Genomic DNA, 19,280 nt, shown 5'->3' on the forward strand with positions numbered 1-19,280 from the left:
GAATAAATCTCAGAGGAAAATTGAGATTTCTGCAAGCTCTTAGCTTTGTGTTGGCCAACCTGGCAGGGACATCGTGGTCAGAGCTGCGAAGGCGCTTAGAAGTGCCCCTCACAAAACAAATGGCCACCACTTATAACACCATCCAATTATGCCTTATCCCTTTTTTAAAAAAAAAAAAAAAAGATCTATCTTTTTGAATCTTACAGCAGTTTAATAGGTCTGATGCTCTGTGTGTATATGTTTTATAAATATGTGTTCTTGCCATAGGAGAAATGTTGAGGTAAGTACTGTATGTTTATCCTCCACTAGAAATGCAGAAATACAAAGGTAAACTCCGGTCAAAAAGAAGCAAACTTATTTCTGCATTGGATTGTCTATCCTTAGATAGAGATTCATAAAATAATTACAAGGGAGCGTCTTTGATTGCTTGTAGTTTCAATTCTGAATGAAAACATTAAGTGCAAATTCTCTCTGGGACCCGAAGAAGCGGAAGGAAATGTTACCCGACGAATTTTCATTAAAATTCAACAAGAGGCCAGCTCCGTGAGAGGTTAGATTATTGGCCGGCAGACGCATGGACACACACACACACACACGCACACGCAAGCGCGCACGAAAACACATACACACACACTCTCTCTCTCTCTCTCTCTCCACAGCTGGTGTGCCTTCCTCCAGCAGAGACTGACAGAAGCGGGGCGACCGCTCTAAGCTGTGAGCGCTCATCTTCCCTCTCCTCTCCTCTCCTTCGCCTGCGCTTCTTTTACTCTTGACACGAAAACTTTGAAACGTCAAAACGCCCACAAATCACCGTCGACAGCGCGCATCAACAACGAAAAAGGGGCAAAGAAAAGAACCATCAAGTCCGAGAAAAAGCGTTGGAGCCGGGAGAAAGAGGGAGCTATGCCATCTCCCGCCGAGCAGAGCCCAGTCCTCCTCTGTTGTGTGTCGGAGCTGCAGCATGGTGTCTCTCTCTGGACTCTGGACCTATTGCCTCACCCCCGGGAGACCTCATCTCCTCTTCATCTCCGCCAGACTGCTTCTACTGCTTCTTTTATCAACAGTCTCCTGCTCCCCCGAGTCCTGCTTCCCGCACCCTCAGCCTTGCCACATCCTCACCCGGATAGGACACACCGTGCGCCTCGGTGCGCTCTTGCCGACCCGCCAGCCGGCACGGATACAAAACGCGCTCAATCGCGCCCTGGCTAGCCTCCGGCACCAGAGCGGAGGGGCAGACTCCTCTACGACAGCCTCCCAAACACCCCCTCTGCTGCCCTATAATCTTAGCCTGGAGATGGTGGCTCGATCGCCCGCTGGAGGGGACCCGGAGTCGTTGTCCCGTAGCGCCTGCCAGGACCTGGTTGTCAGGGGGGTGTCCGCCGTGCTCGCCTTCCCCCGCTCCAGGGAGGAGTTGATCCAGGTGGAGTTTCTCTCATCTTTCCTGGAGATCCCCTTCATCTCCATCCTGGAGGATACAGAACCCCTTGTGACTAAGGTATGGATAGATGGTGTGTGTGTTTGTGTGCTGTCCCTGTGCACCTGTAGCAGTCATTTTATTATAAGAACAGAAAAAAAAACAGAATACACTGAAGGTTATTTGAGTTTATGACATTGTTTTTATGCGTTCTGCACCTTGCACTTTAATCAGCAGCAACCTCTGGCCAAACATATTTTCATTTGGACCTTTATCAGAGTGTTGATACTAACAGATGAACCTCTGCCTGTGGCAAGGATTTCGTTGTCTGAGCATGTGCAAAACTCCCCTTAAAGCCGATTTTAAGTCAGGCAGGAATAGTGTAAGGAAAGGTAATTCTAACAGGGAGAATAAGGTCAATTATTCCTAAGAATAGAACAATTAGTAACAGTAATAGTAACAATACAATATAGATAATTGGAAATGTAGTTTAAAGGACCATTTAGAGTCTCAGGCTCTTAAGTTGCACCACTAAATGTCTTCTTCCAGCAATGTTCAGATTGATCTCAGCTAAGCTTTTGCTGGCGAACCCGCAGGCCCTTCACATGCATGTTTAATATGGTAGCTCTGCCTTTGTATTGGACTGAACCCTCCAGCCCTCCACCAGCAGAGGTTTAAAGTGGAATGTTCTCTCTCTCTCTCTCTCTCTCTCTCTCTCTCTCTCTCTCTCTCTCTCTCTCTCTCTCTCTCTCTCTCTCTCTCTCTCTCTCTCTCTCTCTCTCTCTCTCTCTCTCTCTCTCTCTCTCTCTCTCTCTCTCTCTCTCTCTCTCTCTCTCTCTGTGTGAACAGACTCTGAGTCAGTGTGTGTGCCTGAATGGGAGTGTATGATTGGCTGTGTTTTGGCACCTTTCAGAGCGGATCACTCAAACAGTCGAGATGCTGATATATGGATGCTGTGGAGAGGTGTGGTGTCTGCTGCTTGTGTTGCTTGTGCTATTTGTGCATGGTCACATATGTATGTTTATGTGTGTGTGTGTTTCCAGATATGTGTGTGTGTGTGTGTGTGTGTGCAAATTTGTAGGGAGGAAATAAGTGTGTGTATGCGTGAGTGTGTCATGTTAGTATTCCCAGGAGCAGTTGAGCTGCTTGCCAGTCACTCAATCCAGCTCCAGTCATATCCGCCTCTATCCAACTGAGCAGCCAACTGCATCTATATGTCTCACACACACACACACACACACACACACACACACACACACACACACACACACACACACACACACACACACACACACACACACTTGCACAGGGGTAAGAAACAACACAGAAAGGCACATAAAGAGGACTTCAACTTTCACACAGGTTCAACTGAGACACACACAAACACAGAGGCACTAAGAGGCAGCATTGGGGGGGGGGTCTACAGTTTAAGTCTGAAATCTTTGTCCCGTTGCGTCTCTTTGTCAACAATGGATTGCTTATTCGATTTCAATAAAGCTTGCATGAATGAGAAGTCACAGCACTTGACGAATGTGTCGGCAATGCAAGGAGATAAACAGGGAGAGCAGAAGGAAAGAGAGAGGGGTAAGAGAGGTAGGAATGGGCCGGGAAGGGAAGGGAGAAGAGGGCTTTTTTGAGCTATGGGAGGCTTTTCAGTTCTTCAGAACTGTGCCAAGCAGTCAGTGGGCAAATAAGAAACAACCATCACTCTCTTTCTGTTTCCCTCAGTTTCAGTATATTAAGCAATAATTGCAAACCGCATTTTCATATAAATGGACGCCTGTTTGTTGATACGCTTTGTTATTTATGCTACAGAAAAGTGCTTCAGCCTTTATATTAAATGCATGAAATCTTTTTTTCACAGTGTCGGGCCAGTTTTTCTTGTTTCATACGAGGTGACGTGTTCTAGATATGACAGCCAGCAACTTCTGTTTGTTTGTAAGCCATAGAGGAAAAACAGGGCAGCTAAGAAATATTGGACTAATGAAAGATTAGGAACAGACTAGGAAAAATGGTTAAAGATGTCACAGTACGGAGCTCAGTGTGTGACCGAGGAGGAGGGATCTTTTGTGTAGGAATGTCTGCCATTTTGAACCAAGAATATAGTCAAATATAACTTGCATAATATAGAATTATAAGAATGATCCCTTAATGTTCTTGTAGTTTATTTTGTTGTTTGGGTAAACGGTGCTGAAACTGTAAGGTAAACAAAAATGAATCGACAAACCATGTTTAATGATCCTTTATTTGGCAAAAATTGCAAAACTGTCTGTTCCCATCATCTCATATTTATGACTTTTCAGCTTTTCGCCATTTTATATCAGTGTACGTTTGATATTTTTCCAATTTGAGACACTGTGAGTGGCATTTTTTACATTTCAGTCCGTCAACACTTGATCAATTTATGACCCGCTTTGTTGAAGGCGACAAAAATCATTAGGTGCTGCCCTCAAACCATATGGTTTTCAATACATGGTGAAGGAGTGTAATGCATTCTCTTTCTCCAACACTCCAGGGTGCACCTCCATAGAAAGGGAGCAATGGTTGGAAATAAACTAAAATGAGGCTGGGAAGAGGTGAGACGCGTTCTCAAAGACACACAGAGGGCAGTGACAAGTGGATTGGGTCAACAGGAAGCAAGTTGTTATCCTTTACAAACAGGGGACAGTATAGTGGTTTCTCTGGTGATAGCAAAATACACAGACGGAAGATATAATTCTAATTAAAAAGGCTATTTACATTTTAGCATCAATGGGGGAGGAGAACTCCTGAGAGGGGTAGGAGGGCTGCAGAAATGCAGAGACAAAACAAACGCCTCTGCCAAAAATTTGCCGGATCCGTCACAGATTGATTCAAATTGAGGAGGAATTTCTCTTTCTTTTTTTTTTTTTGTCTCTGGAAGGAGAGTCTTCTTCCTGGAGTTTTTGATTTGTTGAGATATTTCTGCAGGGTATTGGGAATTGAGCCCATGTTTTTCTGGTGAACACATTCCTTCTCTGGACATCAGAGAGAGGTAGATGCACACACAGAGATAGAGAGAGACATGCAGCAGGAGACGCATGTTACCTTCCAACTGTCAAGTCAATTTTGCGCATTTTAAAATGCCACTCAAAATAAAAGGTGACTTGTTGGGGGGGGGGGGGGGGTTCGATCGCAGGCTGAATACGCTTCCTCAAGGTCAAAGAACTTGCTCATGAGGAGAAAAAACAGCCTTTCAAGAATTCATTAGTATTTGGCTCTCTATTTTCCTTCTTCACCGTCAGCTAATTTCTGCCATATTTTATGTTTCATCTGAGGACAAAAACAAAGAAATGAGCTTGGCACAGCCACGATGGGGGCGTCATATAGCATGTGTAACATTTCTCTGAGCTTGTGATGATAGATGTTTCCCAGACTGCCTTTCGGTTCACACAAAGCCCCTGCTGAAGGGTTGTCGTCATTATGTACTTGATGAGTAGTTCGCCATTGTCAAAAATGTTCCGGTTTTGCAATACTGGGGGAAATTCAGCACTGGCTGGGAGACAGGGAAGGATGCAGAGAGACAGAGGGCCAGACGGAGACAGAGGCCGGTTGTTAGTGTGTGTTCTCCCCTCTCTGCTTAGTCAGACAGAGCTGTGGGACTTAGTGATGTGTCTCAGCAAGGAAGTGCTTATTCCTCCCAACCTACTTAAGCTAATTAGAACCTGTGTGTGACCCCTAACTGTAAATCTCTACCATTCATCTATGGCAGGGAGGATGAGAGGAGCAAAAAAAAGTAAAAAAGGAAAGAGGGACAGAGGGAGGAGGGGAAAGCAAAAGGAAATGGCCTTCTAATTCCCATCAGGGCCATTATGGGAATTTGGGCAGGTGATTTGTTCATCAGTAGATTCTCATGGAACAAGGGTAAGAAATGAAATTGAGGATATTTGATGTTTAAGTGACGGAATTCAGAAATAACCTTAATTAACACAAAAAAGTGAAGGATCTTGGTTTTAAAATTGGTATTCTATCGGTGTGTTCGGATGTGTTGGTAATAGGACCAAAGCCATTATAGGATAAAATAATTTGTTCGCGCATGTGCCCGACTATTTAATTGAAAAAAGAACATCTATGCGATCTCTGCCCATTTCTGATGCGGCCGGCCCTTTTAAAACACGGCCTTTGCCAAACAATTCTAGATTTGCTGATAATATCACAGAAATAATTTTGTGGATCATGATTTCTATTCCGGAAATGTATTAGCAAGGAGAGCTGAAGGAGATGGTTTTGCTGATTCCTGAATGTGATTAGGTGAGAGGGGTGGTATGGTGTGAATTCATTATTTGTCATTCTTCACAGTTGGGAGCAGTGCAGCTCAGTTACTGTCACTGCACCTTTTGGCTGCAAATTCATTTGTAAAGCACAATGCACAGGGCTGTATTTCACAGAGTCTGAGTCTCAATACCATTCATATTTTTTTCCCACTTTGTAGTTCACCGAGCTCCATTATTCCCACGTTAAATGTTATATTATAATACTCCCTACAAAAGAGAAGAGTTTTTTATTCATATTTCACAGTCTAGTTTCTACCTGCCTTGTTTTTTTTTAACAGGACCTCGATCATAAGTATGAGCATTATAAGTAGCGATTTCCTACTCGATATTATGATTGTTGTTATTATTATTATTTACTTTATTAGCTGTATACTACTAACCCTGTTTGGTTGTGACATGATTGCATTTATCGTTGTATGGCCTGGCTCAGGTAGAGAATGAGTGCCATACAACTTTATTTTAATCTACTAAATATATGGTAGTCAGTCATAAATGAAACAGAACATTAACCATTTAAAGTAGATTTCCTTTCTGGGCTAAATTACGTGGTAGCCTATCGTATCGGTGCATAGACTTTGCGTACTAACCAACGCCAGCATTTTAGGCAGGATCGGAGGCATTTCCGATACCGGTATCAGTATCGACACAACTCTGATTCGAAGTATAAAGACATATTTGTTTGGATTCTGTCGCTCTGACCTTTTGCACTTGTTAATGTTACTAGTAATGTTGATCATTTGATCTGAAACGACTGTCTGTAATTTAGCTGATTGTGCATCTGCAGTTTAAATCCCTCTGAATCACGTCGTTAGTTAAATGTCTAAACCGCAAATGTTGATGCCTTTGTCATTAGGCCTTTCCCTTAAATATAATCACTACAATACACATTCAGATACAGTCATGTCGTGTATTATTCATGATCTTTTTACTGTTTATGGTTCCAAATAACCTTTATCATTGTGTTGGGGGACTGCTCTTACCACTGCAATCTATCCATCCTGCATTCTTTCATTAAGTCACTTCTTTTTTTTAATGGCATACTTCATCCTGCTTAGTAAAATGAAGATTAGCATAGTAAAAAACCCAATTTGCGACTTTGAATGAAATTACATTTTAATCCAGGGACCCTGCTGAATAAGATGCATTGTGGCTCTGAGCTAGCCCGGCTCTCAAAGGACACACACACACACACATGCACACACACGCAGAGAAGCACATGCACAAGCCACACACAAATGTATACCTGCATGTATGTGATTCAAACACACACGTACAGCGTCGCCTCTGTGATCACTAAAGGTTATTAAGCCTAATGAGGCTTTACAAGGCCATGCTGCCTTCAGTGTTTTCTTTGAGATGATGAGGGGATTTGTGCCCGACCACAGTGGAATAAACGACTGGAAAGAGAGGGACAAAACTTCTGCCGAGCTAGAGCCGCAGGCAGACTGACAGTTTGAGACAAGCAGGCCACTTAATGCAAACAGCTCAAAGCTTTTTCTTTATTAGTGTTATGATGACAGTTCAGTGCGGTCTTGACTGAGCCAGATTAATTGAGCGGAGCAGAAACAGCAGAGTGTGTATTACCAAAAGTACTGTGGGCCTGTTTGAGCTGCTCAGTATGGCATTTGCGTTTGTGTTCTAATCTCTGGCTTGTGTTTGGCTTGTGTTTTTGCCCCTGGTGAAACAAATATTTCCAGTAACTCCAAACAATACGATATTTCTCCATAGAGCTAAAAAAAAAATCAAGATTTACAAAGAAGACCTGTGATGGATAGAGATGGTTGGAAAAGGAAGGGCTGCATGTATAATGGAAGGGGGGAGGCTGTGGTTGTCATCATAGAGAGTTATTAGAGGGATTGAAGGAGGTATGTAGGGATCAAGGAATGAGGGATCAAGGAAGAAAGAAGGAATCAGTTGGTGGGGAATGCTAAAAGGAGGGATCAGGGAGGAAAGGGAGAATAGGAGGATAGGGAACAAGGGAAGGAGATCAGCAGAAAAAAGGGAGGAATCTATCAGTTGGATATGAAGGACAGGGAGAAATGTTTTGCCGCATGGGGTAAGAAGGGATAAAGAAAGGAAAGGGGGGAAGTGAGTGGCATTCACATTTCCGAGTTTGGAAGTTGTTCTTCCAACATTGGTGTGTTCATGACCCTTAGTAGCTTAAATTCTAATGTGACAGCAACGTGGCACTACAAAAAAGATGTGTTGTATTTCGTCGCTCAAAGCGTTTAAACAACATGTAGGTAGCTGAAGCTTCACATCAGTGATTTGTTTTCAGACTTGTTGTTGCACCATTATATTCCTTGAAACCACGAAAATATTATTTTACTTCACCTGTAATCAGGGTTAATGCTAATAATATGAACTTTTCTAACTAATCCGTCACTCTACGTGGACACCAATGAATGGATACAACCTTATAGTTTATTATTTTTAATTCCTTAAGTTTATTTCCATCAACCCAAGATTTGTCCGCAATGTAAATGCATGACATGTCGACTAGTCATGTACCAAGTATGCATTATATAGTAGGGGATGAGGGAGAAAAGGGGAACTAACAGAGTGAGAAAATGAAGAAGAAGCGATTTAGAAAGAAACAGGAATCCATTTATCAGCCTGGACAAGAGACGAATCTGCCAAACTCATGTTTCATTGGTTCTGGCAGATATGTGTGGCTCCTCTCTCATACAGACAGTTTCCCAGCAGTTTGACATTGGATGGACCAATCACAGATGGACCAATCACAGATGGACCAATCAGATGATGACTGACAGCGTCGCTGTCTGCAGATCCGTTCAGCATACTTTTTCAGGCTCACAAAATTCAGATCAAACTGTCAAACTAAGCAGTACTGATTGTCTGTTTCTCGCATAAAATGTTTTCAGAAACATATCTTAGTGTACTGTTTAGCTGTAATTTAAGAGAGTTTGTGACTCGACCAACATTGTTTTCCATTGATTGTAGGTCTATCCAATTGCACCCAGAAGCATTTTGCTTGGCACCAATGATAACACCTCTTGGAAATCAAAAATGAACTAAGAGGGTCAAGATAAAAACCCATTTGCGATTAGTCTGGTGATGCCAGTCTACCCAGTTTTAGGACACATGGGAAGAAGGGATCAAAGACAAAGAGGAATTGGCTGGTTGGAACAAGGAAAGGAAGAACCAGAAGGAATGAAGGAAATAACTGAAAGGGAATGAGGGACTGAGGGAGAAGGGGCAGAGTAAAGCAGTAGTAAAATTAAAGGAAGAAGGAATCAAGGAAGTGAGGGAATGAGTCAAGTCGTGATCAAATAGGAAAGGAGAAATCAGGTGGGGAAGAAGAGGGGTCAAGAAAGGCAAATCATCTAGTTACGAATCAGGTCTTGAATGAGTAAAGAAGGGATCCACAGAGGATGGGCGGGGATTGAAGGCTGCATGAAATGGAAGAAGGGATGATGGAGAGTAGCAGGGGATGAGGGTATTGAGGAAATGCAGGGAGGGATGACAGGAGGCCTGGGCCTTGTGTTTTCTCTTCCATTGAAGAGTTTGATGGAGGAAGTTTTATCTAAACTGTGCCAGTTCATTAGAGGATTAGTGAGTGATAACTTGGAGCTATCTGTGATTGAAAAAACACCTCACACCTACTTGCGCACAACCATACAGCTAAGTGAATGCACACGCACTCACACATCTGTCTGAGGCTTGCACACACTGCACATATAGATTATACTCATGCAAATGTATCCACAACACACACAGATGAAGACACATGTTGACATACATTCAAACTTTCCACATCCTTCTGAAGTTACTCTCATCTTTCCCTACCATAGAACTGATTCTGTTGCCAGTGCAGCAGTTGTTTGGTTGTGCACGCACATACGGGAATGTGTGTTATTGTGTGACTTTAGGTGGAGGCAGAACACCAGAAATCTAGGCCAGGTGGGCTTCAGTGATAAGGGCAGACTTGGACACAACACACACATATATAGGGCCCTATAGGCGCTCCAGTAGGTCACAGGTGAAAGACAAGCAGACGGGAGAGGCAGACAGGATGCAAGACAGGTGAGAGGTGAGAGAGACGTGTGCTGATGTGAGATTAAACAGATGCTGACAGATGGCTGTGAGACAAGGTTGATCGAGTGCCAAAACGACAGGTTAGCCAGACACCCGGGGGTGACGACAAGAAAGTGGGGAAAAAGTTCAGAAAGGGTAAGACTAAATGAAAGTAACAAAGGATAAAGAGCAAGTAAGAGACAGAGCTACAAAACGAAACAGGCTCAGACAGAGTGAGCGATTCAGGAGAGTTGAAAAGAATAAAAGAGGAAGATTACACACTGAGAAATAGACAGCAAAGTAAAGTGAGCAAGTTAGTAAGAGATAAAAAAGGAAAAAGGGGAACCAAGAGTTGACAAAGAAAATGTGACAGAGCGACAAGCTGTCAGAGATGAAGTTATTTGAGAGGCAGGCGAGGCGTAGACAAGGGGGATTGAAAGATGGTAGACCCCAAGGTAACTTCTGTGTTCCTTCCGGGATATTTATGTTGGGAGTTGGCAAGGAAACAGGGATGATTTAGAGCCCATCTGGATGGGCTTCAACACCACCTGCCCACAGAGGAAAGGCAGTCTAAAGGAGAAACCAACCAGTGCACCGGTACCACTCACATATGAACAGACACCGTTACATCGTTACATAAGCAGAAAAGCAGCCATTTTGCCCATTTGGCTCTACTCCAGCTCGTTGGATTTGAAATTAAATAATCACCATCCTGTTGAAATGCTGGCTTTTATGATGATGCAACCAGCTTTTGCCACCAGGCCCCCAAGGAGTTTTTTTTAAGGCTTAATAGTGAAATAGACTAAGGGTACATATTCCCCAAACCAAGAAAGTATAAAAGTGAAGTCTGCCCATGGATCATCCAAGTATTAAATATGATTACTTTGTGAAAGCATATACTATAATTATAGGCCTATACAGCTTTTTTTCTAAAATCCTTTTATATATTTGTTGAAACTGTCTTAGCCTCTAGCCTCTAGATGGGTGTTTCAAATGGCTTTGGATGAGAGCTGGCTTTGCTCGGAGACATGCTGTCAACTTCCGTACAGTGTTGCTTACTAATGACCGTCATGTTGTGTAGCCTCTGATCATCAATACAACGGGAGTTTTTTAAAGTCTGACACTATAAGTCACTAGAGGCAAACACAAGCACAGAAACTTTATTTTAATGATTGTTGTTGGTTAATTGTTGTTTGCTTGTCTTAATTCGATTTGGTACTACAGTTCCAATAATGCTTTGGAAGATGTAAACAGCTAGTATAATGTTTCCATTGAGTCAGCTGTGTGCTTACTTAAGCCCTGTTATGTTGGCCTATTAAAAGTCATTAAATGTCTGCCGAACTAGCTGTTAGCAGTTCCTGTTTGCAATATACCTACATATGTACAAACAACTATTCACTGAAATACTCTGACGCTGAAAAAAAACTAAAAATGGGATGAGCCTGAACAAAATCTTGCATTAGGAAGAATGAATGAATGAAGAAAAGAATGAACACATGAATTTGCATCTCGGCCAATGCGGTTCACCTTGTTTACTCTCCTCACGAACTGTTGACCTGCATGGTACCAAAGCATGCTTAAACGTGATTGGTCAATACCACCTGGACTACAAACAAATACCAGTATGCTTCTGATGCCAAAATCGTGTCCCGTTGCCTACAGATTCTGCATTCGTATGCTGCCTATAGAGCCTGCCTGCTTTCTGTCTTTACTGTAACACTTCACACACTGCCCAACACAGATTAGGTTAACAACGCAATAACACACAACCCTCCTGTAACACACCTGTTATCTCCTCTACCTGCCATAAACTACACAGACATATTGCTGTTGATGCAATCATACACACAGACACACACTTGGACTCATATGCAAAACACGGTGAAATACACACGACAGTGGATATGCACGCTCAGTCAGATTGTATCTTGGAGCATCCATCATACACACAAGCAGTCGTCGATGTGTTGGGGAGTCTTGTTTCGGTTCTGACTCTCTCTCTTTCTCCCACTCTCTTTCTTCATTGACCTCTGTTCGAGCTGCCTCCATAAAGCAAAGCAGAGCGGAACGACAGATAAATCCTGAGTGATATCACAGGCTCACTGTTGCTGCAGGGGAAATATCAAGACAATCTGATATTCATATGCACTACATCCAACACGTAAATGCTATTTATGGGCTGGAAGGAGGAATGCAGACATGGTACAACTAATGCAGAGTCACTACGAGACACAGTGTAGAAGGGAAAGAGATTTGAAGGGAAGAGGATTGAAGGCACTGGGTGGGTGAATTTGAAAGATGACAATAAATGAAATCTTAAGGGTATGGTGACACAAGAAGAGGCGGAAAAATAAAAGGGAAAAAGTGTGATAGAGAAGAGAAATAGGATGAGATCAATTTTCCTTCCTCATTGCCCTTCATACAAAGGACAGACCGTCCTGCAGATAGCGCTAAAGCAGCCTCCCTGTCACACTTATCTAATGCCAAGTCACGCAACAGAGCCGAGTAATATTTCACTATAATTCAGGTCAGTAACATGCATATATCTTGCATCTATCGCCCATTTTTAAAAAAAGGAGAACCAAAGACACCGGTAAAATTAAATTTATTCATAAAACCGATGGAGATTTGTTCTGCGACCAAGGTCTGGACATTTTGGGAAAAAAGAAGGCGTCTATGACAAATAGCAGCAAACAAATCACTTTTTATATGAGAGCGTATGATACCTTCATGGATAAATAACACCTACCAGTCTAGGCTGTACTGATCCGACCAAATGATGTTTCTAGTCTGGTTCTTGGCTTGTTTATGCAATATTGAATATAAAAACAGAGTGGTGAAGATTTTTATAATTGAGGAAAAGGGTCCCGGATTATTTCTCAGTATACATCTGTTACACAGAGCTAGCATATATTTAGACTGCTGTTTTCCTGCCATGCACCACTATCACTTTATTATCTAGCTTATAGTTATATATTATATTTATACTCTATTACTGCACTATAGTTCTGTTTACGTCTGCTCATTACACACATGCATCATGTCTGACCTCAACTGAACCCGATCACTGTCCACTTATATCTTTTCTGCACCACAGTTCTGTTTATACCTGTTTTAACAGTCTACTGCATGTTTACATTGTTTACATCATATACACCCGTTCACATGTCTGCTTACATCTGATACACACATGTCTTTCTACATCTCACGCCGACGATGTTCTCTGTATCTAACCTGTACTAACACACTAACATCCTGACACTTACTCTTCTCTTACACTTTATTCTTGTGTTGGTTCTAATGTTTTTGTATAGTTGCACTGTCGTTATTTGCTGCTCTGTGTGCCCTGAATTGCCCCCCGGGGACAAATAAAGTTTTTTGAATTGAATTGAATTGAATTGAAGAATCTTTTAGTTTTTCTCTTTTTATGAGCACTTGGATGTCGATGTAAGACTGAGTTTTTCCTGTTCCTCTTTTTTTCAGCCATAATACACCGGCAGAGTCAGGTCTGGCCTTAAGGCATTCAGGTGGAATGGTTTGGTTGAAAGGTTTTTTTTTTCCGAGCAGGACAGCTGGGCAAATTGGTTTGGGCAGAGAGATGTCTTTTTCACACTACTCACTGGTGAGGACTGCTGACAGAGAGTTGTCAGATATCAAGTTGGTCCAGGGGAAGATACTGTATATCTCAGTTATCATTGAACTGCCACACAAGTGGATTAAAACTTTGACTTCAACGGTTGATTTTTTTTTACATAAGATGGTTTCCACACAGCACGTGATAATGTAACAGACATAAGAACCACGGAGAGAAACCGCTGCACTTTCACCCACGTAGCTTTCTTCACCCCGCTGTTGTTGTGGAAATGGATTTCCTCAATAAAAGATCAACAAACAGGATCAGCTTTTTCTCCGTGGTTTATTTTGACAAAGTGTTTTCCTCTGCAGACAAAAATACCTTCACCCCTGCTTCCTCACTCTGCCCAGAGTATAGCAGGAAGGACACCGAGCCAAATCGTGCTCTGTCTTTTAAAAGAATAGATATCACGAGCTAAGCCTTGGTTGGGTCACGTCTTTAGACCAAACAAAACATGCCTCAGACAATTCCCATTCCGAACATTGTGAACTTCTCTCATCACAAGGTCTCTAACACAGGGTCCACCTGCACAAATATTCCATTATACCATCATGAGACAGTTATTTGCGATATCCATGAAGAAGGTTAGACAGAGGAGACACTGAACTGTGTCTGACCTGACAGAACTATGAGTAGGAATTACAAATATCCCAAATTCCCACAACACTGTCTACATCAAGAAAAGGCATTCAGCACAATTTTGACACATATTGTTTTCCATACTTTTCAATGCTTCATTTTGAGAAGAAAGTATGGACTAAAGGTTTTAGCCTTAAACTAATGCATCTTCTTTGCACTTCTGGATGTAGAGCGATGTCCTCTTGTACAAGGGAATACAATTCACACCTCTCTCCATGTCCATAAGGGCCACCAAGCTGTAATAACCTCATATATCATTGAATATTAATTTTATGCTTGAAGTTGCCAAAATATTGAATCACTATGAAGCAGTGCGGTTGTGCCAAGGTTACATAACACATTATACATTTATTACTTCAGGACAAGCTAGCTTAAATGCTGAATACTAAAAAAAATAGGATACATTGTCCATGAGAAATTAAGCATCAAAAATATTATTTCATGCTTTGATTTTTTTTTTTTGTTACATTTTCACTCCAACTGAATAAATAGTCAGGTTTTGCATGTAAGTCAACTGGGAGACTGAGGACTCCTCTCATCCGGCCACTAGTGTACACGGTTCCAGTTATGGTCTTGGCAGAGACAAAGATAAGCTTATGACTCAGCTAAGCAATCATTGTTTTGGACATTCCAGCGCCAGTCACTCCCAGACCTTTTTTTTAATACTGCTAATTTTCAAAATGGCAGCGTATTACAGTTGCCGCATTCATTGGCAGCCTTGTCAGCTCTAGTTAAAGGATGCCTTGTAAAGCCGGACGTGCCCAGTTAGTCCATTCCAGTTCTCTGCCCGTTGTTTGTCAGTATCAATCAGACCATCATCACTATAGCAGCGTTGGGCTACAGGTCCACTGCCAAGGCTTTCCTAGCAGCAGCGGGGCAGTGCCAGTGCTACTGTTTGTGGGCATGTTTGTCTTTTGTCAAAATGTTGGATGTGAAAAATGGTTTGTGTGGTCTGTCTGTGTGTGTGTTTTAGAAGTGTGTACATCCCAGTCCTGTCTTCCATCTGTTGTGCAAAAGGTTGGGTTGGATCTTGTTCCAAGGTGGTGAAATACCTTGATTAATCAGCACTGAGTATAATGAATTTTTGCATCACATCTGGCAAAATGTTCTGTGAATGCTTCCTTTTCTTTTATAGCTGCATGCATTGACTTTGGGTCACTTGCAACAGCACAACAAGCGGAAACCCCAATGTTGGCATATTCTCATCTTAAAAAGTTGTTACGGTCAATGTGTTTGCCAACAGTGGCCTGTTTACACATCCAACAGACGCTGAGAAACATTAACATTGTTTTGAAGTCATGTTTTCTGCCACCTGACAAATGAAAGCCCAATATTTACGCTTCTGTTTGGTCTATACCGACTCCTGAGACAAATGTCTGTCTGCCATTTGGTACTGGACAAGCATACAGCCGGTTTATCAGACCTTTTAAACCAGCAACACATGTTTAAAAGCTCTGTAGAGCTGAGGGATGTTGCAGGTACTCCTCTGTGGATTTGTCATTGAGCGACCTCTCCCATAGTTATATGATCTATTGTTGATATAAAAAATTTGAGTACAGCTTTAAGTTTACAACTTAGGTGTATTAAAATTGCCATTTAAACCTAAAACTATATCATAAAGGATTAACACTCATTCAGATTTCATAATCCAAATCAGGTCTGTGATTTGGGACCTGGTCCGGTTGTACATTATTGCCTCATTTCCTTCAAGCATTTCAGTTCAGTTTGTTACACAAAAACAGTTATTTTTGCAAATGTAAAAACGTGTGGATGGTACCAATAGAAGCCTTAGCTTGAGGCTCCTCTCTTTCCTCTTGTTTTAATCCACATAAAAAAAATATCCACTGGACTTCTCTGTAAAAGTTTGACTGTTTACTTTCACATAAGAAATGGCACAGAACAATAACCAGAAAAAAGAGAGGTAAAAAAAACTGTGGCTCCACTCTCAGGTTGCCTGACTTACTGCCTGACTTAATTGCCACTGGTGAAAAAAACTCCCTTCCTTTAGTGCATCAAAGGGAAATTAAAGGTGCCAAATACATTTTTCACATTTTCCCCCAAACTTTTCTAAATGCAATATAAATAATATTCACGTAAATAAGTATTATAAACCATCCAAATACATTTTAAATGCCCGAAATCCACTAAATAAATCCACTAATGAACTTATTGCATCGCTGTAAATACGGACTGTAACTGTAAATACTGCTACGTATTAAATATATTGCTTTTATGTCTTTCCACATAAATCAACCTAAGAGATTACTGTAGTTTTACTTAGTATGAACTCAAATCAATTTATGTTAATTAGCCAAACATCAACTTAACTGCATTTAGTTAAGTATTTTTTCATTAACCTTGTTGAAGTAGAAACACCACAGTCCGCACGTTATGCAGATGTTCTTCTGCATAATTGGTTGTTCAGCTCGTGGCTGTCCACAGCTTTTATCATCCAGTAACAACTCTGCCTACATTTAAGAGGACTGTCTGCTCTGGGTGCGAGGATAGGTATATTGTTTAGGCACATTACCTTGTGGTTTATGTTGTTCTAAAAGTACTATACCAAATGTGTTTGTTGAAACAGGGATTAACAAACAGCATGCTTGTATGTGTGAGTGCACTGTACTCTACACAGGTCATACTGTAGACTATAAGGAACGCTGGTCAGTTGTAATTCCTTGCTTGCACTTAAAGGATGAGGTATTGATCCCAGCACACGCAACTTATTTTCCGGCCTTACGTAAATCACATTGTGATTGACAGGTCCCAGACCTGGAGCTGTCCATCCCATCAACTGTTGATTTCATCAGCATATCTACCTCTATTCTCCCGGCAGCCAGTGGGTTAACCCTGCTTTCCAATCAGCATCTGCTGCTTCTCCAAGAGCATTTATAAACAGTGGATATTTTCCAAAACCTAATAATATTGCTGGTTGTCTCTCTATAGCATGCCTGAGATTGCACAAGCCTAAGTGATTAGTTTTTCAGTGGCACAAATCGCTCCGAGGTAGATTGTCAGCGGAGAGTGCAGGAGGTCCTCGGGAGGAAAGCATTCAGTCCTCCAGCTATTTAATTATGAGGGCGGCAGACCCCTGGGTGCATGGCTTCATTCTCCCACAACGGTCGCTCGCTAACAAACTCCGTTGAGTGCCTTTGATTGATCTAAAGCCATTTGAGGTGGCCATGAAAAGACAAAGGCAGTGGTAGAAGAAGCGAAGGGGAGAGGAGGGGTAGAAGCTGCAGAAGGGAAGAAAGATGGAGGGAAAAAAGAAGGGGACGGGCAGTGGGATGCCCGCAGGGAGGAAAGCATGGATGTCAGGGCGAGGGAATGAGGGATGAAGGGAGGGAGCAAGGCATGGATGGATGGTCGGAGGGATGGGCAGAGAGAGGGGGTGGGGATGCTGGTGTCTTTCTTGGCACAGCACTCTCCTGCACACACAACCACACACGCACCCGGGAGGTGCATTGAGACAAGCTCACATAAAAAAGTTGAAACATTTACACAAAAGCCCACACAAAAACACACTTGGTTAAAATGTTGTTAGGGCTTCTACACTATCAGGGGAGTAGAGATGTGGATGTATTTGCATAAGTGGGTATTATACTCTGAGCCAGTGGACAGTAGCGATGGCTAAAGTAGATAAGATAAAGCTTTCATTCTCTCACCCTCTCCCTCCCTTACCCTGTTACCGCACACAAACTCTCCATTTACTGCTTACTCTCTTTTTTCCCCTCCTCTCATTCACCCAGGACAGGAACCGTCTCTCTTCCTCCATTTCCTCCCCGTCTCCCTGCAAACTCTCTCCAACGGCCGAGCACATTCTTCCGGCATGTTTGTTGTGCAGCTAACGTCCAACTTCTCCCCTTATCTGCTTTACTTAACTCCCGCCGTGAGAACTTTTTCAATTATCCCTGCTTCTACCTCTGTGGGTTAGGGACAAACGCAATGTTTTGGCAGGATAAAGCGTCCGCAGAGAAGAGAGGGAGAGCGGGGGGATAAAAGAAGCATGGAGGGAGGAAGAGAGGGAGGGGATAGGAACTTGAGGGAGAGATTCCGCAGTGATTCCGTTCCAACAAGTCATCTTTCATTTTTATGACTTCAATCAAGTGTCCTTGAAGCCTAACTATACTCAGATCATGTACTCTTATCCCGGCTGGAGGGCTGGGATACCTTTTAAGTATGTCACCTGTGCTGCCCATTGTGTGCACAGATCTTTAAGACTGTCACTCTAACAATATCCTTTACTAGCAAACAATGTCCTGCATTGGCACAAATACAAAAAAACTTTTTTTTTCTTTTGACCATTGTCTCTCACTGTGCAGTCTCTTTCTTTCTCTCTCTCTCACTCTCCCTCTCTCTATCCTGTATCCCCTCCCACACCTTTTATACTCCACCTCTCTCTTTCTTCCTCTCTCACACACAGTCTTTATCATTCCCTTGGCAGGAGACCACTGCAGTTTGTCACATACTGTGCAATATGGTGCAGATTGGAATCAGTATTTCTATCTCTCTCTCTTTTTCTGTGAGTGTGTGTGTGTGTGTGAGTGAGTGGGAGAAAGTAAGAGACGGGGAGTGTAAACTTGCTGAGGAAGTAACCTTGCCCAGAGAACTCTCGCCTCAGAAAGTCAACTGTCGCCTTTGTGTGTGTTTCAGGACAGTTACAGAGTCATAGGAGTGTGTAATTCCATCTGCCAGTCTACCTCACTAGGATGCACAGTGTGTGTGTGTTTTTATGTATGTGTGCTCATCCAAGGACTACCTTCAGCCATTCTTCTCCCTTGTCCCATTTCCATCCTTCTTTTTCTCATTAAGATGTGTCCTCTCCCCTCTCTGTTTCTCCATCTCTCTCCTGTTCCTGTCCATTTCCTTTCGCCTTTTTCTTCTTATTTTTCCACTTCTTCTCTCCTCTTCGCCTTTACTTCTTGGTCTATCAATCTCCCCTACTCTCCATTTTTGTTTCTCTCGCCCTCTCGCCCTCTCACCCTCTTATCGCTTTCCTTCCCCCTCTTTTCCTCCTACTCATTTCCCACCTGCATGGGATTGCTGTTCAAAGCCAGCGAGCCCGGCGCTTGTAATACCCTGACCAGAGTTATTTAGCCACGTTATGACAGGTAGGGAAATGAAATCACCACTTGGATGTGTGCATGTTTTTCTTTTCGTTCCCCTTTACTGTTTCTCCTTCCCATTTATGAGACCCTGCTGCAGGGCTATTTTTAGTCCACTGCCACCTTCTCACTGGCTTGTAAAACCCGACCGCCAGACA

General features: G+C 42.5%; 1 protein-coding gene across 1 annotated transcript in view; it reads left to right on the top strand.

Moving 5' to 3' along the window:
- Positions 1-961: 961 nt before the first annotated feature.
- The window catches only part of grin3ba (glutamate receptor, ionotropic, N-methyl-D-aspartate 3Ba), a gene marked incomplete at both ends in the record, with an annotated part of 70,778 nt that continues 52,459 nt past the window's right edge, over positions 962-19,280 (top strand). The window contains one exon of the mRNA XM_083923622.1: positions 962-1,495. Coding sequence (XP_083779748.1) covers positions 962-1,495 — 534 coding nt within the window. The remainder of the gene's footprint in view (positions 1,496-19,280) is intronic.

Source organism: Echiichthys vipera (assembly GCF_963691815.1).
Source record: "Echiichthys vipera genome assembly, chromosome: 12".
NCBI classification, from domain to species: domain Eukaryota; kingdom Metazoa; phylum Chordata; class Actinopteri; order Perciformes; family Trachinidae; genus Echiichthys; species Echiichthys vipera.